Genomic DNA, 26,924 nt, shown 5'->3' with positions numbered 1-26,924 from the left:
CTTTACTACCTGTCTCAGCCAAAGTAGGGTGGAAAATACTCAGTAGGGTGTCCCATGTACAGTCTATTACAGTTTATGGCATTGGGGGCTATGTGGTGGAGGTGGAGAACGGTGTTGTTGGATATGTGCGACACAGCCCCCCCCCCCCCCCCCCCCCCCCCACCCCCCCCCCCCCCCCCCCAAAGAAACTACACATATTTGGTCAGTAGAGACCCTACTGAAACGTTTTTTCTCTACAAGCCGATATGTATCCCATGTGCAGTCTATTACAATGGAATTAATTGAGGGGCTGTGTGAAAAGCCAGCAGCAGGCCGTGTGACACATCTCCCTCAAAAACCAACCATATTTGGTTATTAGAGACCCAACTGAGTGTTTTCCACCCCACTTTAGCTGAGATAGGTAGAACAGTTTTCTATCTACAGCCCAACATTCTGAACATACCAGTGTCAACAATGTAATATTTCATTGGTCTTATTTTTTAATTTACATTTTTTGTATTCGTTTTTATGAATTACCCATTAGCTTTTCTTGTTGGCACAATACAAGCGGCTATTGATTAGAATTCAATACCTTTTGATTGAGTTATCTTCATTGCAATGTTTTGAAATGCATGGATTTATTTTGAAGGTTTCCTCATTACCACAACAACGTGATGTTCTCGTTTGTGCTGCTGGCAGAATGCTAATAGTCTCTAGTAGCTACTGGTGCAATCTGATTCCAAGGCCATCTCGCATCTTCGATCTCAAAGTAAAATGTAAATTGGTGTTATATTTATTGCCTCTATTAGCTAAGAGAGTAGCTACGTTTTGAATTCAGGATAATAATGCATTTTAAGGTTCGGTTGCTCCATCGTTTACATAGGTAGCTAAATTCGGTAACGTCGTTAGCTGACTCACTGGGTAACGTTAGCTAACGGAGTACCGGTTAGCTAGCTGTAAACTGCAAGCCAACGTTTGTCACTGTTTGTCATAATTTCGCTTCTATTTGCACAACGCCAGATCATCATCATGTCGGGAGCTCTGTTTCCCAGTCTGGTGTCGGGGTCCCGCGGCTCCTCTAGCAAATTCCTGGTTGAGTTTCGGGCCGGGAAGATGACCATGAAGGGTAGCACGGTGACTCCAGACAAGCGCAAGGGACAAGTCTATGTTCAGCAAACCGACGACTCCCTCATTCATTTCTGTTGGAAGGATCGGACCTCTGGAAACGTGGACGATGTCAGTGGCACTTTTCTGTTGGTGCTGAAACTGCACCACCATATTCTCTTACACCACCTCTTTCTCTCTCTCTGTCCTTTGTGTTGTCATGGCTAACTAACCCTTGTGATGAATATGGTTGTCCCTGTTCAGGACCTGATCATCTTCCCAGATGATTGTGAGTTCAAGAGAGTGAACCAGTGCACAACTGGTCGGGTGTTTGTGCTGAAGTTCAAGGCTGGCTCCAAGAGGCTGTTCTTCTGGATGCAGGTGTGTAATGGCCGTTTAAAGATACTGACGTTACGTAATCCACACCCCTGCCTCTTTTGTTTATTTCATATCACTCTGCCTCCTTTGCATATTTCTCTGCAGAGGAAGGTAATGTTATCAGCAGCTGATTGTATGAGAAAATAAGTTCCTGGTGTAATACACTTATTTATATTTCCCTGTTGTAGGAGCCCAAAACTGAAAAGGATGAGGAGTACTGTCGTAAAGTGAATGAGTATCTGAACAACCCTCCCATGCCTGGGGCCCTTGGCAGTGGAGGCAACAGCGGGCATGAACTGTCTGCTCTGGGGGGTAAGGATTAAGGAAGGGTGCACGGCACAGTGCACACACTCACAAACAGAGAGCAAAGGTACTGTGGCATGTTGACACAGGAAGATGGCAATTGTTTTTAGCAGTGCATTCTCAGAATACTCAGCCTCTCCTTTGTGCATGATGTGCTGATCCGTTCTGAACATTTTGCATTCTTCCTCCTGTCCTAGGTGAGGGTGGACTGCAGAGTCTGCTCGGTAACATGAGTCACAACCAGCTCATGCAGCTCATTGGACCAACTGGACTAGGTGGTCTTGGTAAGTCTTGGCAGTCTGCAAAGTACTCTGTACAGTAATATTTTTACCCCACGTAGCAATGTGCTTACAACAGCTGACAGCTGGATTGACCAAGAATGTGTTTTGGACTGGAGTACCTGACTTTATTGGGTTGTCATTCATTGCAACGCGTCTGAATATGTCCACCTGTCTGTCTGTAGGAGGTCTTGGGGCCCTGGCTGGACCAGGCCTGGCCAGCCTGCTCAGTAGTGGAGGTCCTGCAGCCGGCAACTCCTCTTCAAGGTACCACAAACCTACGGAGTCACTTCACTAATACATTCAATCATTTTGTACATTTATGCACTTTCTCTCCAGCTCAGACTACACATTTACTACTTATTAACCAACTTTTACAGATGGCTTATTCTACATTTATTACAATTTAGTTGCTCTCTTTCTGGTCCCTCTCAGTCCATCTCAATCTCCTGCTGTCACCCCCACCTCTACCTCTGCTGCCACCCGGCTGGGCTCCTCCCAGGTGCCAACCACACCCATCACCCCGTCTGCCACCAGTGCAGCGTCACCCATGGCCTCACCCACCATCCCGGTTGCCCCCTCCATCGCAGCCGGGGCAGCCAGCCCCACCCAGCCCATCCAGCTGAGTGACCTGCAGAGTATCCTAGCAACCATGAACGTACCTGCGGCTGGGCAGGGAGGTGAGGGACTAAACATATAAATTATAGCCCAGCACACAACGGTTTAGAACAGAAAGAGCAATTAAGAGTCTCTTGAATCATTTTACAGGGGAAATAAGGAACTTTAGTCATGCTGTTACCAGTTGAATAAAAAACCTCGCAGCAGTAGATCCATGATCTAGCCCTCCGTATGTGTGTCTGTCTGTATGAAATATGAATGACTGACTGTTTGTTCTCGCTACAGTGGACCTGGCCAGTGTAGTGACCCCTGAGATCATGGCTCCTATTCTGGCCAATGCTGAGGTCCAGGAGAGGCTGCTGCCCTTTCTGCCGACAGGAGAGTCCCTGCCTCAGAGCACCGACGAGCTCCACAACACACTCACCTCTCCACAGTTTCAGCAGGTATAACACACTGCTCAGAGTGTGTTGAGCAGTGCTCTCTTTCTGTGTAGAGTACACTAGAGCATCAGTTGACAGACTGTGTGGCAGTGTTCTCTCAGTACACGATTAGTATGGATAGACGTGATCTTGGTTGCTTTTCTTTTAGCTACCGCTTGAGTGACACATTTGGTCTACTACTGTGTGTACGATGTAAAGCAGGGATTATTCTCTCTGTAGGCCATGAGTCTGTTCAGCAGTGCCCTGGCGTCGGGGCAGTTGGGGCCTTTAATGAACCAGTTTGGTCTGCCAACAGAAGCTGTGGACGCAGCTAACAAAGGAGGTCAGTGTCCTGTATCTGCGTACAATGCATGAACGTAAACACAGGGGCCTTTGTCTGTACATTCCATTGTTTAAAGAGAACACAAGCATGCAGTCTCCTGCCTGTGCAGACATTCCTACTTAACATTGACATTAGTGTCAACAATTTTTAATAAGGATTTCCATAACATCATTAAGGTTATTTCCTGCTGTTTTGTATCATGAGTGAAATTGAACTATCCTCTCTTCCAGACGTTGAGGCTTTTGCTAAAGCCATGGAGACAGACAGCAAGTCTGACCATGAGGATGACGCCAAAGACAAAAAGGATGAAGATATGAGTTTGGATTAGGACCCTCTGTTAGTTCTGTTTAACTTAATGTATTTTATTTAAATGATTTACTGGTTGTGGTGATGTTGTTCAGAGCACTGAAGCTGTAGACCATTTACCTCTGTACATGTACTCAGAATTGAGATATTTAAAAAAAAGAAAAAAGTAATGTAAGACAGCCAAGGCTCTATTCAATCTCTCATGCTTCAGCGACACATCGAATAGAGCTAACCTCTCCTGTTCAATTATAACAAATGATTTATGTACATCCTCAGAGCTTGATTCAACACAACATGAAATGTTTTCCCTGATATGTTGCGAACCAGATTACTGCGGCTGGTTAGGACTGGTAGACCAGTGACAGTTGCATGTGCCAATCTGTGACCTGTAGCTTCCTGACAAATAAAATAAAAACTCCAGTCACATGGTCAGAAAAAAACATTTGATAATTTAACACTACTTTTACAAAATTGACACCATCCATAAAGCACAACATTTTCACATTCTAAACAAATGACATGAGGTAATTTAAGCATACATTTGCAAAACGGAGACCAATTCACACCACAGCAGAAATGAGCAATTCCTCCATGTTACTGTACAAAACGTTTTCTCCAAGATCACACACAATGAGATTCACACAACAGGTCTGTCCAGATACTAAGATACATTAAGCAGTCTGCAATTTTCCATGACTTTCACAGATGTGGTGGAACACTCGACAGCAACAAGACGAAGTGAAATAAGAGGGAATAACATCAGGATAGGACAGATCATTATTAAACTGTGGTTTTAGGCACTTCTTACTGTATGTTGAGTGGCGTGAGCCAACACTGATGAAAATAAATACATGAGAAATACTGTAAAATAGCTAAATACATGTAACTTTAGGACATTTCACACACAATTAACTGCTTTCTACCTGCACTCATTCCAGAGATCTCCTTTTGTTTGTTTGATAAGATCCAGGGGGGGGGGGGACTTTATTTCAAAAATATTTCCTGAGAACTTAAAAATATGATAACTGGCTCGTGGATGATCCAGCACATTGAACAATAGGGTAAGAATACTTATTGCAAATCCTATCCCTGGATGTTGACAGAACAGCAACCAAGTAATGATAGGAAGTTTGATTTATCAACCGTCACAGAAGAAAAGTCATTTGTGGTCTAGATTGACACTGCCAACACGTTTCCAGCCAGCAAATAGGCAGTGGTTTGCACAGTGAGTGTGGATTTAAAGTGTACAAAATTAAGTTAAAAGCAGCTACAGTGCCAACCCAAGAAGGTCAATACAAAAACATCCAAGCTGTACAAAACCACAAGTTCCAAACAAATGATACAATGACTGATGCTTCTACAGTATAGTATAAAGTGGCACTCTGGCCAGCCCACAATTCCCTCAATAACACAAACAATCATATTGAGACTTTAAGACCAATGATTGATGTGTCATTTTCACAGCAAGTGAAGAAATAGTCATATAAACAAGCTAGCGAGTGCGCACACACACGTAAAGTGGGCCTATGTTTCATGAGATGAAATAAAAGATCCCAGTAATTTTCCATATGCACAAAAAGCTCATTTCTCTCAACGTTAGTGCACAAATTTGTTTACATCCCTGTTAGTGAGCATTTCCACTTTACCAAGATAATCCATCCACCTGACAGGTTTGGCATGTCAAGAAGCTGACTAAAGAGCATGATCATTACACAGGGGCACTTTGTGCTGGGGACAATAAAAGGCCACTAAAAATGTGCAGTTGCCACAACACCAAAGATGTCTCAAGTTGAGGGAGCATGCAATTGGCTTGTGCATAACATTTGAGAGAAATAAGCTTTTTTGTGCATAAGGAACATTCCTAGGATATTTTATTTCCGCTCGTGAAACATGGGACCAACACTTTACATGTTGCGTTTATATAAACAGTACCAGTCAAAAGTTGACACATCTACTCATTCAATTGTAGAATAATAGTGAAGACATCAAAACTATGAAATAACACATTTGGTTTGGGATGAGTTGGACCGCAGAGTGTAGGAAAAGGAGCCAACAAATCCTCAGCATATGTGGGAACTCCTTCAAGACGATTGGAAAAGTGAAGCTGGTTGAGAGAATGCCAAGAGTGTGCAAAGCTGTTATCAACAGTATATAATTTGAAATATAATTTGATTAACACTTTTTTGGTTACTATATGATTCCATACATGTTATTTCATAGTTGACATCTTCACTATTATTCTACAATGTAGAAAATAGTAAAAAATAAAATGAAAACCTTTGAATGAGTTGGTGTGTCCAAACTTTTGACTGGTACTGAACGTGTGTGTTGTTTTGCTAGACATTACTGCACTGTTGGCGCTAGAGACAAGCATTTCGCAGCACCTGCGATAACATCTGCAAATCAGTGTATGCGACAAATAAACTGATTTGAGCTATAAATGAGCAAAGATAACACCAGGCACCATTTACACATAAAAATGACCTTTCTGCACCTTTGGACAGTACATTAAATTATTTCAAACTGATATAACAACCATCAACATCAAAGCCTCCTCTCTGTGTGTACTTAAAGACACCCCCATTGGGATGCTACCCCACACCCAGTTGGAGCTATTTTTCAATAAATAGTTAACTTGTACTGTTTGTACAAATAGACATGGTTTAAAAAATATATATATTGATCAGAATGCAATACACACCACAGAAAGAAGTTCGGTACAAGCGAACGCAATAAGAATCTAATCAAAACAAAGAAAAATCAGTCCAATATTTTTGCGGAAAACACTCTTAATCTTTCATATGGTGATAAAGAAAAATTCAAAATAAATATTGAGCACCAAACCCCCCCAATTTGAATAAGGGACATGTCTGCTACACCTAAACATATTCTAGGGAAGAAAATGCCTCCCTCCAGGTGATGATCCAGGATCAGCATTTCCAATCAATATCATCAGGACTTAAATATCCAAACTGGACCCAGGCCAGTGATTCAGGCCACCTCCAGGCTCCAGCCTAGCCCTGCTGCACCAGCCTGCGGTAGTGCGGCATGACCTTGCTGTCAGGGAGGTAGAGCCCCATCTCCAAGGCAACCAGGACAGGGAACTCCAATGGAATCAACTCCCGCCGGTTTATACGAAAACGCTCCTCCAGCTTCTGCTCAACCATGGACGGAGGGGAGGGGGGGGGGGGTTGTAGTGTTAAGATGGTTAAGAATCGAACTATGATCACTAACAATTCATAGAAAACAAACTTAGTTATCCTGTGAGAAAAAGTGCATGTAAGAAATTTCTTAAAATGTACATGTAAGAATTTACATCACTCACGTCAATCAGCTGTCGGACCTCCTGCTTCTTCAGATCACTGCTGATCTTGGCTGCCAGCAGGACGCAGGCAGCAGACACCAGCTTCCTGTTTTGCTTGTTCAGGCGGCCCTGCAGCACCAGCTTCTCAAAGTACACAAAGGCCATGGCCACCGTGACTGGCTGCAGACTGCACTCCTCTCCCACCGCACGCATGTCCCGCTTCAGGCTGTCAAACAGGAGAGAGGTTATTGGTTACACATGGGTGTCCATGGTAGGCAGGTATGCAGGATTTGCACCTGTAAATGCATGGTTTGGAGACAAAGACACAAAGGGGAGTTTCAGACATAGATATAGACAGTGGATTTAAAAAAAAGAATGTGTTGACTTGTTACATCTGTGTTCATGTCTGCACCTTCTTATCTTGCTGAGGGTCAGTTTGATATGGGGGAACTTCTCCTTGAACGTCTCATTCATGTCTTTTTTCAGGTCCGACGGCTTCACGTACTCAATAACAGTCGTCTGGAAGACAGGGAACAAGATAAATAAACTTCAGTTATTGCTAAGCACAGCTGTTAGAATCTCGACGAGAACCCCACAATTGTATATTACTCCAGTGCCAGCCTCTCTACACTGGCTTCCTGTTAAGGCCAGGGCCGATTAAGGTTTTACTGCTAACCTACAAAGCATTACATGGGCTTGCTCCTACCCATCTCTCCGATTTGGTCTTGCTGTACATACCTACACGTACGCTATGGTCACAAGACGCAGGCCTCCTTATTGTCCCTAGAATTTCTAAGCAAACAGCTGGAGGCAGGGCTTTCTCCTATGGAGCTCAATTTTTATGGAATAGTCTGACTATCCATGTGAAAGCGCAGACTCAGTCTCAACCTTTATGTCTTTATTGAAGACTCATCTCTTCAGTAGGTCCTATGATTGAGTGTAGTCTGTCCCAGGGGTGTGAAGGTGAACGGAAAGGCACTGGAGTGACAAACCGCCCTTGCCGTCTCTGCTTGGCCGGTTCCCTGCTCTCCACCGGCATTTTCTGTCGCTAACCCTATTACGGGGGCTGAGTCACTGGTGCTCTTCCATGCCGTCCCTAGGAGGGGTGCGTCACTTGAGTGGGCTGAGTCACTGACGTGATCGTCCTGTCCGGGTTGGCGCCCCCCTCGGGTTTGTGCCGTGGGAGAGATCTTTGTGGGCTATAGTCAACCATGTCTCAAGATAGTAAATTGGTGGTTTGAAAATATCCCTCTAGTGGTGTGAGGGCTATAATTTGGTAAAGTGGGTGGGGTTATATCCTGTCTGGTTGGCCCTGTTTGGGGATATCGGCGGACAGGGCCACAGTGTCTCCCGACCCGTCCTGTCTCAGTCTCCAGTATTTATGCTGCAATAGTTTGTGTCGGGGGCTAGGGTCAGTCTGTTATATCTGGAGTATTTATCCTGTCTTATCCAGTGTCCTGTGTGAATTTAAGTATGCTCCCTCCAATTCTCTCGCTCTCACCCTCTTCCGGAAGACCTGAGCCCTGGGACCTTGCCTCAGGACTACCTGGCCGGATGACTCCTTGCTGTCCCCAGTCCACCTGGTAGTGCTGCTGCTGCAGTTTCAACTGTTCTGCCTGCAGCTATGGAACCCTGACCTGTTCACCAGACATGCTACCTTGTCCCGGAACTGCTGTTTTCGACTCCCTCTCTCTACCGCACTTGCTGTCTCTAACTCTAAACGCTCGGCTATGAAAAGCCACCTGACATTTACTCCTGAGGTGCTGACCTGTTGCACCCTCTACAATGACTGTGATGATTATCATTTGACCCTGCTGGTCATATATGAACATCTTAGCCATGTACTGTTATAATCTCATTCCAGCACAGCCAGGAGAAGACTGGTCACCCCTCAGAGCCTGGTTCCTCTCTAGGTTTCTTCCTAGGTTCCTGACTTTCTAGGGAGTTTTTCCTAGCCACCCTGCTGATTGATAAATATGAGAACTTTGCTTTCATCCTATTTATAGAGATTCCATGTAAGAGATTCCATCATCTACGAGGGGCTGTGTGTTCTCTGGAAAATAATGATCGACATGGAAGGTGGAACTGTCCTTCCACAGAGTTGCATTATTTTCCAGAGAACGCGTAGAGCCCCGAGTTGATTATCCCTTTTATACCATGGCTATAATTTACCCCTAGAAATGTTTTCATTTGCAGGTAGAAATGTGTTCAACATCCACTGAAGTAGCTAGCAAGTTGACAGTAGTTGCCTTGGTTACCAAAGAGACTTGGTAGTTTAGCTAACCAAACCATGAGTTCTAGCTTGCTATTATGAAGATCAAATTCAACAATGCCAATAAATGTTTTCAAGTCGTCTTTCGCTTTTAAAAGCAGTTCTAACATAGAACTATAGCCACTTCATTGTACCGTGTGTTGTAGGGAAATAATGCATGCTCTAGAATGCCCTTCAAGCCAATCAGAAACAATTACTCAACAATGCCATGATATGTCATTTTTATTATGTGCAGTGAAGTTTACTAGTCATAAAATGTCTTTATTGTTTTAGTTTATAATGGTGCTACTGTACAAAATAAGTGCATTCTGGACTGTCAGTGTGTCTTGTGATGTATTGTCTAGTCACAAAGTCATGTGTTGCATGTATAATTTCATATGAACGCTTACCATATAGGATGCAAATATAAGAACTCTCTTGTGTCTCCCGCAAGGCCACTGAGGGTCACTGAGTAGGTAGGGATCATAGTCTGCCAGGTCTTCTATACCTGTAAAAATGGGGATTAAATCAAATGAGAACACACACACACAGTAATGATTGCAAAAACAATTTGCCAGAGGAGAGAGAGAGAGAGTGCATGTAAGCCTCTATTCTAGTGAAGTGGAGCGTACTCGGGTCCTGTCCTATGGTGCTGTTGAGTCGAGACGGGTTGGTGTAGTTCTTCTGGCCGTTGCCTCGGTAACGGGATAGGGGTGTCTGTGTTGTGCTGGGCTCTAGTGGTCCACTGCTCTTCGACCTCACCAGGGCATTAGTTGGGAAAAGGAATCGGGCGTACGATACCGTCTGAAGAGGAAATACACATGTTAACTAACACAAAGCACAGACAGATAGTACGTAATCGCCCTCTCCAGTTCAACCTTACCTTTCCATATGCCCCTAGCTCCACCTCAAGGCCCTCCAGGCCAGGGAACAGGTCAGAGCCAACCCCAGAGGACAGCCGTTGTCTCTGAGCATCCAGCTTTGGGTCACTGGGTGGGCAGGAAGAGAAACTACTCATGTCACCATCATGCAGCTCCACATTAAAGCCTGAGATCATTATAACAACTCCTTTCCTGAGGGCGATACATGACACCTGTAGTTGGTTGGGGTTGTGTGTTTGTACCTGAGGTGAATACATTCTCCATAGGGCAGCACTGAGAAAGCAGCACATAGAGACCGCTTGGCACAAATCAGCATAATCCTGCAGGACATAGATAGCAAGTACAGGCACACAAAACATATGCAGTGTCAGGCTACAGAAACAGCCAGTCACACTACAGCCATCTACAGCATTAGTACTGCACTTATTAGTACAATAAATACACAAGGCAGGCAATACGCTTGACCTCATCTTTACTAGAGGCTGTTCGCCTACTAATCTCAAGGCAACCCCCCCCTCCAGGTCTCTGATCACTACGGTTTCCTTTTCTGTCTCATGTTCCCCCAACCCTAGCAACTCAGCCCCTATTCAGATAATCATGCGGCCATTGCAATCGTTGCGCTCTCTCTCTCACTACTCTCTCCTCTTCTATCATATCTCCCTTCTGCTAAATCCTTCTCCCTTCAGTCCCCTGGTTCTGCCTCTCCTCCCTTTCCACATCCTATGACTTGCACTGTCCCCTTTCCTCCCGGCCGGCTCGACCCTCCCCTCCTGCTCCGTGACTGAGTGACTCATTGTGAGTTTACAGAACAGGGCTGTGGGCAGCTGAGTGAAAAGTTACAGAGGACCTATCATCCTTTCACTCTCTCCTTTCCACCTTCTCTTCATCTGTATCTGCTGCTAAAGCCACTTTCTACCACTATACATTTCAAGTTTTTGCCTCTAACCCTAGGAAACTATTTTCCACCTTCTCCTCCCTCGTTAATCCTCAACCCTCTCTGAGGACAACTTTGTCAACCACTTTGAAAAGAAAGTTGACAACATCCACTCCTCATTAACTCAGCCTATTGAGTCCACTGGTCTCACTCACACAGAACTACCCTATGCCTGGACCTCTTTCTCCCCTCTCTCCAGATGAAATCCTGCGACTAGTGAGGTCCGGCCGCCAGACAACCTGCCGCACTACCCCATCCCCTCCTCCCTGACTACTGGCTGTATCCCGTCCTCCCATTCCTCATCCCTGACCACTACCCCATCCCCTCCTCATCCCTGACCACTGGCTGTATCCCCTCCTCCCATTCCTCATCCCTGACAACTACCCCATCCCCTCCTCACCCCTGACCACTGGCTGCATCCCCTCCTCCCATTTCTCATCCCTGACCACTACCCCATCCCTGACCACTGGCTGTATCCCTCCTCCCATTCCTCATCCCTGACCACTACCCCATCCCCTCCTCATCCCTGACCACTGGCTGTATCCCCTCCTCCCATTCCTCATCCATGACCACTACCCCATCCCCTCCTCACCCCTGACCACTGGCTGCATCCGCTCAGACTTCAAAATTTCCAGAGTCGCTCCCCTCCTCAAGAAACTAACACTTGACCCCTGTAATGTGTAAAAAAAAAAAAAAAACAACAGACCAGTATGCCTTTTCTTTTCCTTCCCAAACACTTGAGCGTGCTGTCTCTGACCAACTATCTCACTCTCTCGCTCAGAACAATCTTCTTGACCCTAAAAAGTCAGGCTTCAAGACGGGTCACTTAACCAGACTGACAGATGAGCATTGTGTCACAAAGGTTCACAGCACTGCCAAAGCTGACTCTCTCCTCTGTTCTCATCCTCCTAGATCTATCCGCTGCCTTCCACACCGTGAACCATCAGACGCCCAGGACAAACACTGGTTGGCAGAGAGACAAGCATACGAGAGCCACAGGTGGAAAGATGGCCCATCTCCTTATTGAAGAGTATGTCCAGGACCTGTCTCTGAGTAACGATTACAAACATTGCCCTGACCTGAAAATGACCCCAGTTGAATTGAAGCCTTTTACGGTTCCCGGGTGGATGATTGAGAAGATGCAGAAGGCCATGGAGGCCCAGAGTTCAGGGAAGGAATAAAGTCCTAGTCAGTAAAGGGCACCCTGTTCTCTGGCCCCTGTACAAAACAGTGCACTAAAGGGCACCATTTTGTGGGCGGCAGGTAGCCTAGCAGTTAAAAGTTGCTGGTTCGAATCCCCAAGCCGACTAGGTGAAAAATCTGTCGATGTGACCTTGAGCAAGACACTTTACCCTAATTACTCCTGTAAGTCGCTCTGGAGAAGAGCATCTGCTAAATGACTGAGATGTAAATGAAGCTAGGACAGCAAAGTCCCATCTTCCAAAAACATGTTAAATAATCCCACAGCAAATTTTTTTTTAAACAATCACACTTGACTCTTTTCCCTCTTACTAGCTCAGACTTTGTTGATAGCTACACAAGGCCAAAAGTATGTGGACATCCCTTCAAATGATTGGATTTGGAATCTTCAAAGACAAACATTAGCAGTAGAATAGCCTTACTGAAGTGACTTACAACGTGGCACAGTCACAGGATGCCACCTTTCCAACAAGTCAATTCGTCAAAGTTCTGCCCTACTAGAGCTGACCCGGTCAATTGTAAGTGCTTTTCTCATTGTGAAGTGGAAATGTCTCGGAGGCACAATGGCTCAGCCGCGAAGTGGTAGGCCACACAAGCTCACAGAACGGCTGCTGAACCGGACGCTGTTATAGCAGCAAAAAGGGGACCAACTCCATATTAATAACCATGATTTTGGAATGAGATGTTCGTGTGTTTGAGGAAAAATTTACTTACTATGACTGTGATGTGGTTGTCCCACCTCGCCATCTTAAGTTGAATGTACTAACTGTAAGTCGCTCCGGATAAGAGCGTCTGCTAAATGACTAAACTATAATGTACATCACCAGGGCGAAAACATGGTATACTGTCAACCGCGTCAGCCAACAAAGCTACTTCAGCCAGTCAACCTCAGCACAAGAGTAGACATTTGAGTGAGAAACTACAAAACGTGTACGCAACCAGTGCAGTATAAATCTGCTGACAGTTTACAGAGTAAGCTCAAAGCAGCTGTAAACATCCAGCCATAGCACTTAGGCCTATCTATAGACAGCCTAAATCTACACACAGCCGCTAAAGGAGCCAGCCCTCACAACACACCAGTCAATAACATACAACGCCAGCCCAGCAGCCTCTCCTTTGGGATTTCAGCCTTGTAGCTAAAGCTCAGGCCAGACCTTGGATAAGAGAAGCTTATCTCACCAAGGGGGAAATACATACACTTTTTAAATCCCCTTTCTCATCCACTCCAGTGGTTTTACAGTTACTCCAATGCTCTGTATAGACTAAATACAAGTTTATAAGCAAAGACAGAAACGTTGGGAAACTGGTTATTGCCAGAGGCATATATTAAAGAGTTGGAACAATATAAAACGTTCTAAAAGGTGGCCCAATTCTAGACATTCAGTTACATAGTATTATTTAAATATTTCCCCATGCTAATGGAGCACTAACATGGCTCCATATCATTTTGAAGTGTCATGTAAATGCACTATAATGCTCATTTTAGACATGACCATGTGTACAAAACATTAGGAACACCTGCTTGTTCCATAATATAGACTAACCAGGTGAGTCCAGGTGAAAGGTGCTACATCGTTGATGTCACTTGTTAAATCCACATCAAACCAGTGTAGGTGAAGGGGATGAGAGGGTAAAGAAGGATTTTTAAGCTTTGAGACAATTGAGACATGGATTGTGTATGTGTGCCATTCAGAGGGCGAATGGGCAAGGCAAAAGATTTAAGTGCCTTTGAATGGGGTATGGTAGTAGGTGCCAGGCGCACCGGTTTGTGTCAAGAACTGCAACGCGGCCGGATCTTTCACAAATCAACAGTTTCCCGTGTGTGGGAGGCATTGGAGTCAACATGGGCCAGCATCCCTGTGGAACGCTTTCAACACCTTGTAGTCCATGCCCCGACAAATTGAGGCTATTCGTGGGGCGCTAACAATGGCTGCAGTGCCATATAAAAATGGTCACATGATGCAGAAACCTCAGTGTCCCAACTCTAAATACAAGGCTCTGGTTATTGCTAAACGATCTTACAACGCGTCAGCAACATGCGATACTGTATTCGCATGACACATGATACACAGGAGACTATGGGTGTGATATTGTCTATGATTAAGTCATCTTCAGGTAGGGTGAAAAGAGCAGGGTTCTAAAACTGTGTTGTTTGCCTTGTTGAAACAGATTAGATGCGTGTCTTATATGCATGTCCCCAGGGGAACTTTTCTTTCTAAAAGACAACCTAACAGCTGCAGCCGTAGCCCTATACTCACTCACGAAAACACATTGAGTAAGAGACAAAGTTCAACGGAGATAGAATAGGCTGGGTGTAGCCTGAGCATGATATTTCAGTCCCATCTTACATAAGGGGTGTTTTACTGTTATTGCCAGAGAGGGTTATATTTCCACAGGGCAGCTCTTTGGTGTTTTGATTTGTTTCCACGGGTGATTCAATTCACACAGTCCTGCTGCTACTCATTTAGGGGTCTAGCTAAGTTAGCGGTCCAAGTTCCAGCAGGTCTCTTAGTTAAAAACCAAATGTATGCGTTTCATTGCAACCAGGCTTAATATGGAACCGGCTGTGAAGTTACTTCATGGAAAAAAAACTTAAGGCCTTTGCAATCTTCTTCCCTCTTTTCTAGACATTACCATTATCAATTCATGGTAACTAATTTACTGTATTCCATGGAGTACACAAACATACCATTTAGAATGCCTTGATCCCACAGAAGAAAGTTATGTTTTGGTTGTCCGTTTCATTAGAATACATGGTTTGCTCAACATCTTCTGCATTCTCATTTACTACTTTAACTCACCTGCTGCCTCTCGTGTCATATTGCCTCATACTCTTGATAAAGTGGACCTTCTTGGCCACCCTTGCGGGTCCTGGAGAGCCCGAATGATTCCGTGATCTACGACAATGGAGTACCCCAAAAGAGTTGTCAATTAAAAACGTCAACATTAATCATGTCTAATGTCTGGACCAACAGATAGCAAGCATATCATTTCTCAGTGAGTTGTAGAATATGGAAGTAGACTAAGTCTGTACATGAGGGGAATTAACAATGTTCTTGAAATAATAAATAAAAACCTTGTAGATTTCTTCACATCACATATTTGAATAACAATGCCAAAATTACAATCTTATCTGACAGGGAATTGAAGTCATTTGAGTAATTGTCTTTTTTTTTTTTAAAAGATGATCAGAGAGAAGGAGAGAAAGATGTTGGGTGGGCGAGGGAGAGATGAAAACACAGGACAATGTCTGACAATTATTGTATTGTTTACTTACACAAACCGTAGATAATTTTGTTAAAATATGCAACCCAATAAACAAAATATGTAAGAACTACATCAAATAATTGGATGAGCTTTTAGTTTTACTTAGGGATATATTGTGCAGCACTTGTAGCTAGCTGCCTGCAAGGTTGTTTTTTTATCAGACCTTGACGGGCAGATACGATTTTCTCAATAGGGCAGCTGACAATATAAAAATATATAATCATAATATTATTGTCTTGAGAAAAACGTTGCTTTTTTAACGACAATTTCGAAGGTAGGTCTAGTAAACTGTTCCCATTTGAATAACCATTGATTTCTATAATGAAAGTACCTGTTGGCAATATGCGGAAGTAAGAACACCTTTATAAGTCAGGCCTATTCTGTCAAACGTTGAAACAGCCCATGTTTGTTACAATGAATACAAAAGCAGTTAGTTACACCTACAGTCCCGACGGATGGTCATCATGACAGATCCCTGATTGTTTACCACCCTAATAAAAAGTGTGTATCTAGATAATATTTTTGACGTGTACCTTTGACGTGTATCCCCCGGCACGGAATTCAGAGTCTGGAGCACAGATGGCGATTTGGCAATTGGATTGAAGGTCTGAGGTCCAGAAATGGGGGACAGGGGGGTATCTGGGGGTACTATGGTGTCTACACCCTCAAACAACACCTCACGGCACCCCACAGCAACACTTGCGCCAGTGTCTGTAGACATACCCAAATTAGGTAGGACTGGGCTCAGTCCCCCAATCCCCGCCACAGTAGTAGCAGCGCCACCGGCCAAGTAGGGTGATACATGGGGGAAGGTTCCGTAGGTGCACGGTGAAAATTGAGTGTGTCCAATCGCCTGTGCCCCGGCGGCGTCTCGACTTCGGAGCTCGGCGGCGTCCCTTTGACCGAGGTTTCCATTGCTGAGATGATATAAAGGCCGTCCGTCTAGAGATATGTTGTTCAGGAAAGAAAGAGCCGCCTGTCTCCGTTGTGAGTCTTTACCTTTTCGCAGGTGTTCTTTTTGTGATTTGGCAGTATTACCGCCTGTTTTACACTGACGACCGCACGCAGCAGTCGCCATTCTAGTACTATAATGATTGATTGTGCGCATTGAGGAACGAATTTAGCCGGCGAGAGGACAACTCCACACCCACCATAAGATGATTGGTTCGGACGTATCATTATGTAAATAAGTTCGTTCTAGCGGATTGGCTGTGAGATGTACACTGAGTATACCAAACATTAGGAACACCTTTTGTCCTCAGAACAGCCTCAATTTTGTCGGGGCATGGACTCAACAAGGTGTCGAAAGCGTTCCACAGGGATGCTGGCCCATTTTGACTCCAATACTTCCCACAGTTGTGTCAAGATGGCTGGATGTCCTTTGGGTGGTGGACCAGTCTTGATACACAAGGGAAAGCGTTGCAGTTATTGACACAACCCTGTTCAAACGCACTTCAATATGTTACTTGCCCATTCATCCTCTGAATGGCACACACACACACACAATCCATTTCTCAATTGTCCAAGGCTTAACAATCATTCTTTAACCTGCCTCCTCCCTTCATCTACACTGATTAAGGCAGATTTAAGTGATATCAATAAGGGGTCATAGCTTTCACCTGGTCAGTGTGTCGTGGAGAGAGCAGGTGTCCATGATGTTTTGTCCACTCAGTGTATATATGCCATTTAGCAGACACTTTTTTATCTAAAGCGACCTATGTCCTGTGTGCATATGTTTTATGCATGGGGATGAACAAACTATCCTGGCATCCAAAGCAATGCTTTACCAACTAAGCTACAGATGCTAGAGAGGAATTTGTAACAACTGGTAGATACATCGTTACAATGGGTAGAGATACATACTGTAGGTACAACGGATAGATACATCATAGGCATAGCCAAGGTATTGTTATACATTAGAGCCTATGCATTTATTCAGCAAAACTTTGGACATCTTTGGAAATCTTAACCAATATATTTTTACATAAATTATTAGGGTCCTATTTACTCATTTAATTTCACCAATCGGTGCACTTCATGGTAAGTATATGGATCTTATTTATAACAGCCAACTACATTGAGAAGGTCAGTGATAATTTATATTGAATTACATTGTGCTGCAGATTTTCAATATTGTGCCCCTATATGAGATAAGAGTGGCTGGGCAGTGAACTGTTTTCTGTTGAAAGTGATGATAAATAATAAATAATTTTGTGGACACAGCCCCACCTGGCCCAATGACCTCTGGCTGGACTCAGGTGCCAGCAGCCAACAGAGTTGTGTTTCATAATCCACTGATCCACTGCTACATGAGACAGGATTTAGCTGTTTACCACTGGGCAATCTAATCAGAACAATCTGTCACTTTAGTAGAATGATTCGCTCGGTCTTTCTCTCCATCTGTCTCTGTCCGTCTGTCTAATTGTATGATTCACATTTAAACCATTCTATAGTAGTTTGATAACTGTATTTAACTGACCTAAAAGATGACCAGTTCCCACATGTACTGTACATGTATGTATATTTCGGATAATTAACTATATTTTGGATAACTGTGGATGCATTTGGTTACTGAAAATCACACATTGAAAGAATGACTTGGTCATAGAAGGTAAACACATTGCTCTTTATTTTCTCAACAACAACATAATGAAAGTCTTTGTTCTTTTTTTCTGCAGTGACCAGCAACAGTCTGGAAAGACCCGTTTAAGGCTTTGATTCTGGTATGTGTGTTTGAGGTACAGCCCAGCCAAACCAGTATGGTTTGATGGATGAATCCAGACCAGAACACTGTATAAGTTAAGCCGTGGTGTTATACACAGACTCAACAGATAGCACCAACATGGAGCCGTGGCTTCATAGTTCTGTGGCTATGTGGAGATACTGTATTCATCTGCGTGCTAACAGGATAATTGAGTTAACTGGACAGCATCTTTCTACAACACAATATCATATGAACCCCAATGTACAACATACACATGTGCACCCGCTCCTCACATAAAATTGCTCCCAGTTTCAGCCTCTCAGCCACATGGTTCTGTCTTCTTCTTCTGGATTTAAAGTTAATACGCTCAATTTTTAGTGCTAGACAGATAGAACACTTATTTATGGAGCAATGACAACCTAGATACACAAAAAGCACATACTGTATCATCATCATGAAGATTGAGAGAAATCTAAACTATTTTATACATGGCATCCGGAGTCCAGATAAGTTAGACATAATATAGCAATCCATGGTGCAGCAATCCTGCACATTCTGTATCCAGCCTACTTTCTATTTGTTGTACTACACGAATGTTGTTGTAATACCACACCAACTGTAGAAAACATAGTGTACTGAACATTCATCTCAATCAATTTTTTCAAGTTCCCTTGCTCTTTAGAAATCGTCCTATGGATTTTAGACAACTTATTAAGGCTTTGAGATTACTTAAACATGCATAAATAGCTATGACAAATCACACACAGCAGTAAGATATTCCATTGTCATCTTCAGGTCAAAATGTCCTGTTCCAGTAGCTCAAATAGATGGATATGTATTAAGCATACCCATGTGACTTATTTACTGTTATGGTGTATTATCATCATAAATTAACAGAAATATTGTCATAGGTATTCATAAGGTTTAGGTATTGTCTCTAATGGTATTTGTCTTGGCTTGAGAGGACATTATTTTGAAGCACGTTCATTGAGGATGGTTTCCCTCTGATTGACAGCTAGCCACAAAGCCCAGCTCCTCTTTCTGTGTCCCTCTGCATGTTCACTGATCCCTAACCTCTGACCCCTGGCCCATAACCCTCCCTGTACCATCCCCCTAACCTGAGAAATTATACTGACACCAAAATACACACCTCACCTAGTCACCTACTTAAGCCACATTAGACATTGTGTATCTGTCCCAGACCTTTGATGTGAAAACATTTGGACACACTCCACCTCTCCATGTCAGTGTACCCTTGATGCTTCACAACACCGACGGGCGACAGAGCAGAACTGGACTGATCCTCAGAGGGAGTTAGTCAGCTGTGTGCCACTGTGGGGCCTTACCGGCTGGCTGGACGCCAGTTGAGTAACAGCACTCTCTGCGGTTCACACCGTGGTCTCATACTCCATCACCTCTGTGGGAGAGCCTAGACAGCGGTACTGGATCCTTGGTGTGACCGGAGCAGCACCCTCGAGCACCAGGATGGTTTTGCGCAGCCGGCGGTCGATGAAGTGGGCATCCCAGGCAGGGTACTTCTTCCTGGGCAAGTCAATACGGATGACTGGCCCCTCTGTACTAGGGGCAAGGGGTGGGAGAGTAGCCTTGACTCCTCTTTTAAGTGTTCGTACCAGAAACACGTCTGAGTTAGCCCCTCCCATCTGCTCACGGTCTCCCCCTTTAGTCCTCTGCAGGGTCCTGGGGGGGCTGGCCACTACATCTGGAGGGAGAGAGGAAGCTGGGGAAAGGCAGGACTCCACTGCTATCTCCTCCGGCACCCCCCATCCCCACCCTGAGATAGGACCGTCAGGGTGCAGCAGGCAGTAGTATACAAACATAAAGAAGGTGCCCAGAGCGTAGCTACTGGCCACCATACACACTGTGAGCAGGGCATTGAAGTCTGACATCTGTGGGGCGCGGTACAGATACCAGAATGTGGTGAGTGCCACGTTCTCAATAAATACAACCACACTGTAGACGAGCATACGGCAGCGTGTGCGCCCCTCCCTCACGCTAAACCAACAGAAGACATACACAATGCCGACCACCATGTTATAGATGATCTCCTCCCATTTGGACATGCAGAAGTCTGTTTCGCCTTGTATGATCCAGAATGTCATGATGCACCAATGGGCCACAATGAAGATACCAAAGTAGAGCTGGAATACGGAGGCGAACAGGGCAAAGGCCATCGTACGGGCTCCGATGGTAAACAGGTGCCACAGGATTTGCACAATGACGGCCTTGTAGGACATGGGCAGCTTGTCGTCCCGGGAGTCCCTCAGAACCTTCTGGTAGGAGGCGATCATCCAGGACAGGGACACCAGCGAGGCAGAGGCTGAGAGGCCTGGAGAGAGAGATAGAGGCAGGGAGAGACAGGAGGCAGGCAGAAAGAGAGAGAGACAGGAAAGAAAAGTAGAGGTTTAGCAGTGTAAAAGGGTCTGGCAGTCATGAGATTAAAAGAACTCGCTGCTGAGCTGAGTGTCATGTGAAGCAGAACGCTCCTTTGTAGTCTAAGGAATGCTTCAGGCCGGGGAAACATTCCTACAATCCAGACCAGTATGCCAGAATTTGTGTCAGCTTTCACCCATCTTTGTGTAGGCATTTTTAAATGAAGGATGTTGTGGATTGAAAATCTGGCAGTTCTGACTGAGTGATGTCACGTTTAGGGGAGTTTCAGAGGGTGATGTCACTAGTGAGTGATTATTAAGGTATAGGCATAAGCAATATAAATGGGTTTGGGTATAGAATGCGTCAAGATACTGGATAGTTTGAGATGGTGATTAGTACAGTAAAGGACCTGTCAATGTCAAGGATAGGCCATCACAGTGGATTGTATTGGGGAGTTTGAGATGGTCATGCCACTAGTAATTATTAAGGTTCAAGACAGTATTTGTGTTTAGACCGTGACTCACCCTGCAGCGGGAGGACCTGACTGGCCTGGACCATGATGCTTAGCTGCAGGACCAGCTGGGGGGCGCTCTTCAGGAAGGACTCCAGCAGGCGTAGCATGCTGATGTCAGCGCTCTCAAACATCATGCGCCAGTAGAAATGACGGCGCTCATGGTCCCCACGCCAGCGACTCTGCACCCCCAAGTACAAGGCATGGACATACCTGTGGAACATCAGACAGGAAAAGGGAGGGACAGAGAGGGAAGGGCATGAGTATGATATTGGAATCATGTCACATTTTTTTGCGAGAGAAGAATCTCCAGCTATCAAGAAACACTCCATATCAATCTGTTATATCCACATGACAGCACCATTCCAAGACAGATGGCTCATTGCAGCCTTAGTTCAGCCTCATTCTAGCAACTGAACTTCCAACTCTCCAGACAGCCTGGGAGCTGTCACTCCATCCAGACAGAAAAACGGGTAATAGTTTGTCTCTTGGTAGAGTGCCACTGAGCCTGAATCGGTCTGGTCACTTCACCCTGTCCTCTCCAGGCTACAGAAGTGATCGCTTTGACAATATAAAATGATACTTTCTCATTTGACATCAACCTCTCTAAATGGAGTGACTGTTTTTGTCATGCGTCATTACCTCTGACTGATTGTGTGAAAGAGAAATGTGTCTCTGTGATGGAGGAACAGGAACTAAATGTGGATTGGTGATGGCTAGAGGGAGGATGGGACAAAACAGAGCCCTGTCCTATAGTATCTCAATGAGCCCAGTGAACCAGGAGGGAGTTAGTATAACCCTTTCTGTTCTGGTTTCCTCTGCCTGGGGATGTCATATACACACAGCACACACATAAATGCATGCTTTTGTTTCCCACTGATGATTATTCTCATTCAAAGTGATCCAAAAGCATCCTGCCATGCCACTCCCATCTAATATCATCCAAGCTGATTTAAATATAATGACAACATGCTTTGCTGACCCCAGATCAGCATCACTAGCCTTTACTCGCCTCTATCCCTGTGCACCTGTCTGTCTGTGTATCAGTGACAGTTCATTCCAGAGTTAACACCTGAGGGTAAAACACTCAATGGTAATCCTCTTTAATGTGCAGACACGCCAGTCCAAGACCAGCAGCATGGAACAGAGCACACACAACAGCTTTAATGGCATTACAGCTAATACCACTTTGTCTCAGAGACTTTCAATAGATGGGACTGTACCGTGTCTCAATCTATACCAGGAAATAAAGAATATGTAAATCCTGCCCATGGAGTAATCTAAAATCAAATCAAAACAAATTTGATTTATCACATGCACTGAATTCAACTGGCGTAGACTTTACAGTGAAACACTTGCTTACAAACCTTTCCCAATGATGCAGAGTTTAAAGATACAGATGCAGTGAAAACTGATTTTGCAAAGAAAGAAATTATGGTGTGGTTGTCTATTCAAACAGTGTTTCTACAGTAGATCATGTGCCGGCAGACTCATTCAAGTGACAGTGAATTGACCTGAAGGTCGATCCCTCACATGTAATTGACATACAGTTGCCTAGCTATGTAAACTTACTTTCTGTCCCAGGGGAACAATGATAGAGAGAGAAAGAGAGAGAGAGAGAGAGGGTGGGGGATAGAAGGACATAGATAATTAATTATTTGCCTCTGAGGTCCATATCACTGGCTGCTGTGAATACTATTAGCCTACCAATCTTCTCACTACAGTTCAAGGCAACAGCTAGAGCCTGTCAAAACCAATCATCACAGACTATGGCTGATTCCAAGACTACTACTTCTGTGGCTGATTCTGAAGACTACTGTATCTGTAGACCTACAGAGCAATATATCTGCACTGTGAAATGTAATGAGGCTAAGATATATTTGTTACATCCTCCTAACATGTCTAGCCTATTTTTCACAATAATTTTGGCATGCAAGGCATAGATAGAAAATCCATAACATAGGAAATCCATGTCCTGATACCAAATCCTAACACTCCCCATCTCACAGAAGATCTGACACTTTCACACTCAAACGATGGAAGAAAGACAAATGGGATGTGTGTGTTCATAAAGCGAATGGTGTGGATGAGTAGACGATTTTCCCCGGGAGATTATTGACCTAGAAGCTCGTGAGGGGGGAGGAGCCTACAACTCCCTAACCTCGTTACCAGACGTCAAAGAAAGTGATACAAAAGACATATCGACTTTGTGAATAGAGTAGCCTTCTCTGGGCGAGTTTAGTTTAGTAGGGAAAAGGCTGAAATTAGGAGATGTTTTAACAATAATGTTTCAAATTGAGCTGTTACAACAAACCCAAACATAGTAGCCTAGTAGGGATATAATAATGTTTTGATCACCATCTAAGCAGAACCCCGTCTCTCTCTCTCTCTCACACACACACACACACACACACACACACACATACACACACACACACACACGTTCAAGCCAGGACAGTATCCGTGTATGAGTGATCTTACCTCCAGACCTGTGCTAGCTGAAATATATGGATGAAGCATTGAAAGAGCCACATAAAGGCTCTGCAGCAGCCCCGGGCGCCTCCCATAGTGCCGGTCGTAGGCAATGCCCCGACCGCAGCATCGCGGCCAGCGCCCCCTTGCTCGCTGTCCTTGGTGCTGAAATGGCTCTTCGCTCCGGATGCTGCGACCACGGCAGCTGCGGCTGTGCTACTGTCGTTGGTATCCGAATAATCATAGGCGAACCACCTAAAACTCAACACCTGAACCACCACAGACGGAACTATCACGAAGACCAGTGTCAATGCAAACCACCAGTAGTTCCGCCTGAGGTAGTAGTCCGCGGCCAGCCACAGGTCTGAGGCCCCGTCCGAAAAGAACACCAAAAGTGCACATATCGTCCAGCTACAGTCGAGGAGCGAGTAGCGCTTCCTAGCAGGGTGGCACTGAGGCGAACGTTGAGCTGAACCGGACAGGCACTCGGGCGGGATGTCATTTCGCAACGAGACGGGTGCACCATCAGATTTAGCGGCCATGTTTGTTTTAGAGAAGAGAGTGGGCAAGGGAGATGAGAAAATGATGGAAGGGGGGAGGGGTCGCGTATATGTGTGAATGCCTGAGTGTGTGGGGGAGAATGGGAGGGAGGAAAGGAGAGGGGAGGTGGGAAAGCGAAAACGATATTTCATAATAAATCCTGACGAAAAATGTGATTTATTTAGCTCTACCATATGATAGAAAATTAACAGTAAAATGTTAGCACGCTAGATCATCATACGATTAATGATTGTGCGGTTTTCTTTAAGACTGCATTTGCACTGGCAGGGGGAGCCATGATGAAACAGTTGGACGTTTCATCGGTGCTGAACCGAACTGTGCTGAGATGGCCGTTTTGACAACACAGCACACGGATCATCAACTAGATTCAGCCCCGGGCCGATTTTATGTTGAGCGGATGGTCAGGGGCCCGGAACATAATTACAAATAATTTGTAGACTGCATATGTAATGTTTAGTTTGACTAAAATATAATAATTTCAAGCCTTGCTTATATTTATATACGATCACCTGTCTCTCTATTATGAGTGGGAATGAGCGGGAATAATTCAAATCACTTGGAGCTGAGTTCCTGGTGTTTTTACTGTCTTTTATGTCCAACAATGACCATTGAAAAAAAAAATGTGTGGGGGGGCTCAGAAAACTTGGGAGGCGAAATTAAATCACCAGTGCGCCGCCAGGTGGGGAAACCTAACATAGCAGATGTTAAAATGTCATTTTGCAAGTGCATTCAGTACTTTGCTTTATATGAGTAGGCCTAATTTGCTGTAAAGGAGATTGTTGCTCCTCTGTGTAGTTAAGGCCTACATGATCCATGTGCCACAAAGATACTGTACTGGAAACATGTCTTAATAGACTACCTATTAAATACCAAGAAAGGCATACTATGATGGTGTGACACACATAGACCTGTCAAACCTGTCTAAAAGCAGGCCCCTATTTAATGATGTATATTTTTAAATGTAACCTTTATTTAACTAGGCAAGTCGGTTAAGAACAAATTCTTAATTACAATGAAGGCCTACCCCGGCCTAACCCGGACGACGCTGGACCAATTGTGCGCCACCCTATGGGACTCCCAATCACGGCCTGATGTGATACAGCCTGGATTCAAACCAGGGACTGTAGTGCATTAGACCACTGCACCACTCGGGAGCCCATGTCTCCTGGTACAGTCTGTAATTATACTGACACCTACTGGTGGCAGGGGCGGACTTAGTGATTTGGAGGCCCCAGGCAGAGGCCAGGCAGAGGTGGCTTTCCCATTCACCCTCTGAATGGCACACCATGTCTCAATTGGTTCAAGGCTTAAAAATCCTTCTTTAACCTGTCTCCCCCACTTCATCTACACTGATTGAAGTGAATTTAACAGGTGACATCAATAAGGGATTTTATCTGTCACTTGGATTCACCTAGTCAGTCTATGTCAAGGAAAGAGTAAGTGTTCCTAAAGTTTTGTGCACTCAGTGTATGTATCTGATGCTGTACATGTCCTCTGCTTCGACAACAATGGCAGTATTATTACCAGCACCTGTCTTTTTACTAAAGAAATGTGTAATTTTTCTGTTCAAATTAAATCTTTATTTTTCTTTTCTCTGCCCCGCTCTGAAAGCGTCTCATTGCTGCAACTTAATTTCAATCAAAGTCACTTTTACAATCATATCGTGTGAAACAATGCACGCAAACTCTTCAGGGTAGAATAGTATATTATTATAAACCAGTCCGTGGGTGATTCAATCGCAGACGGACATCAGGATATGCTGTCTCTTTTTACTGAGACATGGCTTACGTACACTTGATTCTTCTATTCTGGTAAATCAGGGTGAGAGGCATGTTTTCTCAAACAATTCCTGGTGTATCAAAGTTAAAAACATTGCAACTGCTGTTCGCCCAGCCTGGAGTTTCTTGATGTTAAAATGCAGAACCCACTATATGCAGAGGGAATGAATGTGTTATTATCATAACTGTGTACATACCGCTACAAGCAAACCCCAAGGCGGCACTCAATGAACTTCAAGGCTAGAGACACTGGACCCACTCCAATTTGCCTACAAACCCCAACCAAAAACCTTGGATAAACAGAGATATCTGTACAATGTTGAAAGCCCGTACTGCAGCATTTAATGTCAGCAGAATCAATCCCAATGATTCTTATTGGCTCCACAACCAAATCACACATCTGCACAAGAGAAACACCTATGTGAGAATGCTGTTCATTGACTACAGTTCAGCATTCAACACTATTGTTGCCAAGCCCTGGGTCTGGACACATCCCTCTGCAACTGGATCTTGAACCTCTGAACGGGCAGACCACAGGCTGTGAGGATTGTGAACACTCTTAACACAGGATCCCCTCAGGGGTGTGTCCTAAGTCCTCTACTCCCTTTTCACCCACGACTGTGTGGCTTTGCACGACACCAACCCCATCATCAAGTTTGCTGATGACACAACGATTGTAGGCCTGTTAACCTACAACGAGTCAGCCTATAGCGAGGAGGTAAGAGAACTGGCATTGTTGAATCAACCTTTCCCTCAACATCAGCAAACCAAGGAGTTGATAGTTGATTTCAGAAAGCCGAGGAGGGAACATGCCCCATTCCACATCAACGGGACTGCAGCAGTGTCACAAGTTCCTCGGAGTCCACATCACAGAGAACTTGCAATGGACCAACACCACCACCACTCACCAAGAAGGCACAGCAGCGTCTCTACTTCCTAAGG

General features: G+C 44.6%; 3 protein-coding genes across 4 annotated transcripts; 1 reads left to right on the top strand and 2 right to left on the bottom strand.

Moving 5' to 3' along the window:
* The first annotated feature begins 619 nt into the window (after window positions 1-619).
* LOC110492740 (proteasomal ubiquitin receptor ADRM1) lies at window positions 620-4,168 on the top strand. The gene is made up of 10 exons (XM_021567200.3): window positions 620-755; window positions 1,000-1,215; window positions 1,348-1,464; window positions 1,650-1,773; window positions 1,962-2,048; window positions 2,228-2,309; window positions 2,478-2,722; window positions 2,946-3,103; window positions 3,320-3,422; window positions 3,653-4,168. The coding sequence occupies exons 2-10, from the start codon at window positions 1,009-1,011 to the stop codon at window positions 3,748-3,750; spliced, it is 1,221 nt and encodes a 406-aa protein (XP_021422875.1). The 5' UTR covers window positions 620-755; window positions 1,000-1,008; the 3' UTR covers window positions 3,751-4,168.
* LOC110492739 (CDK5 and ABL1 enzyme substrate 2) lies at window positions 4,157-18,173 on the bottom strand. 2 transcript variants are annotated; one of them, XM_036945813.2, is made up of 9 exons: window positions 16,099-18,173; window positions 15,100-15,195; window positions 10,407-10,484; window positions 10,167-10,272; window positions 9,916-10,087; window positions 9,694-9,791; window positions 7,445-7,551; window positions 7,054-7,258; window positions 4,157-6,883 (listed from the first exon to the last, which is right to left on the bottom strand). In XM_036945813.2, exons 1-9 carry the CDS (start codon window positions 16,671-16,673, stop codon window positions 6,743-6,745), a joined length of 1,578 nt encoding a protein of 525 aa, XP_036801708.2. In that variant the 5' UTR covers window positions 16,674-18,173; the 3' UTR covers window positions 4,157-6,742. The 2 variants fall into 2 exon arrangements, with proteins under 2 accessions (XP_036801708.2, XP_090059166.1); XM_090203040.1 differs by lacking the exon at window positions 10,407-10,484.
* Window positions 18,173-24,435, bottom strand: xkr7a (XK related 7a). The gene is made up of 3 exons (XM_021567197.3): window positions 23,653-24,435; window positions 21,185-21,384; window positions 18,173-20,616 (listed from the first exon to the last, which is right to left on the bottom strand). The coding sequence occupies exons 1-3, from the start codon at window positions 24,375-24,377 to the stop codon at window positions 19,658-19,660; spliced, it is 1,884 nt and encodes a 627-aa protein (XP_021422872.3). The 5' UTR covers window positions 24,378-24,435; the 3' UTR covers window positions 18,173-19,657.
* Window positions 24,436-26,924: the final 2,489 nt, after the last annotated feature.

Source organism: Oncorhynchus mykiss, chromosome 16 (assembly GCF_057628025.1).
Source record: "Oncorhynchus mykiss isolate SJ-2025 chromosome 16, ASM5762802v1, whole genome shotgun sequence".
NCBI classification, from domain to species: domain Eukaryota; kingdom Metazoa; phylum Chordata; class Actinopteri; order Salmoniformes; family Salmonidae; genus Oncorhynchus; species Oncorhynchus mykiss.
This window is presented reverse-complemented; position numbering and strand designations above follow the sequence as displayed.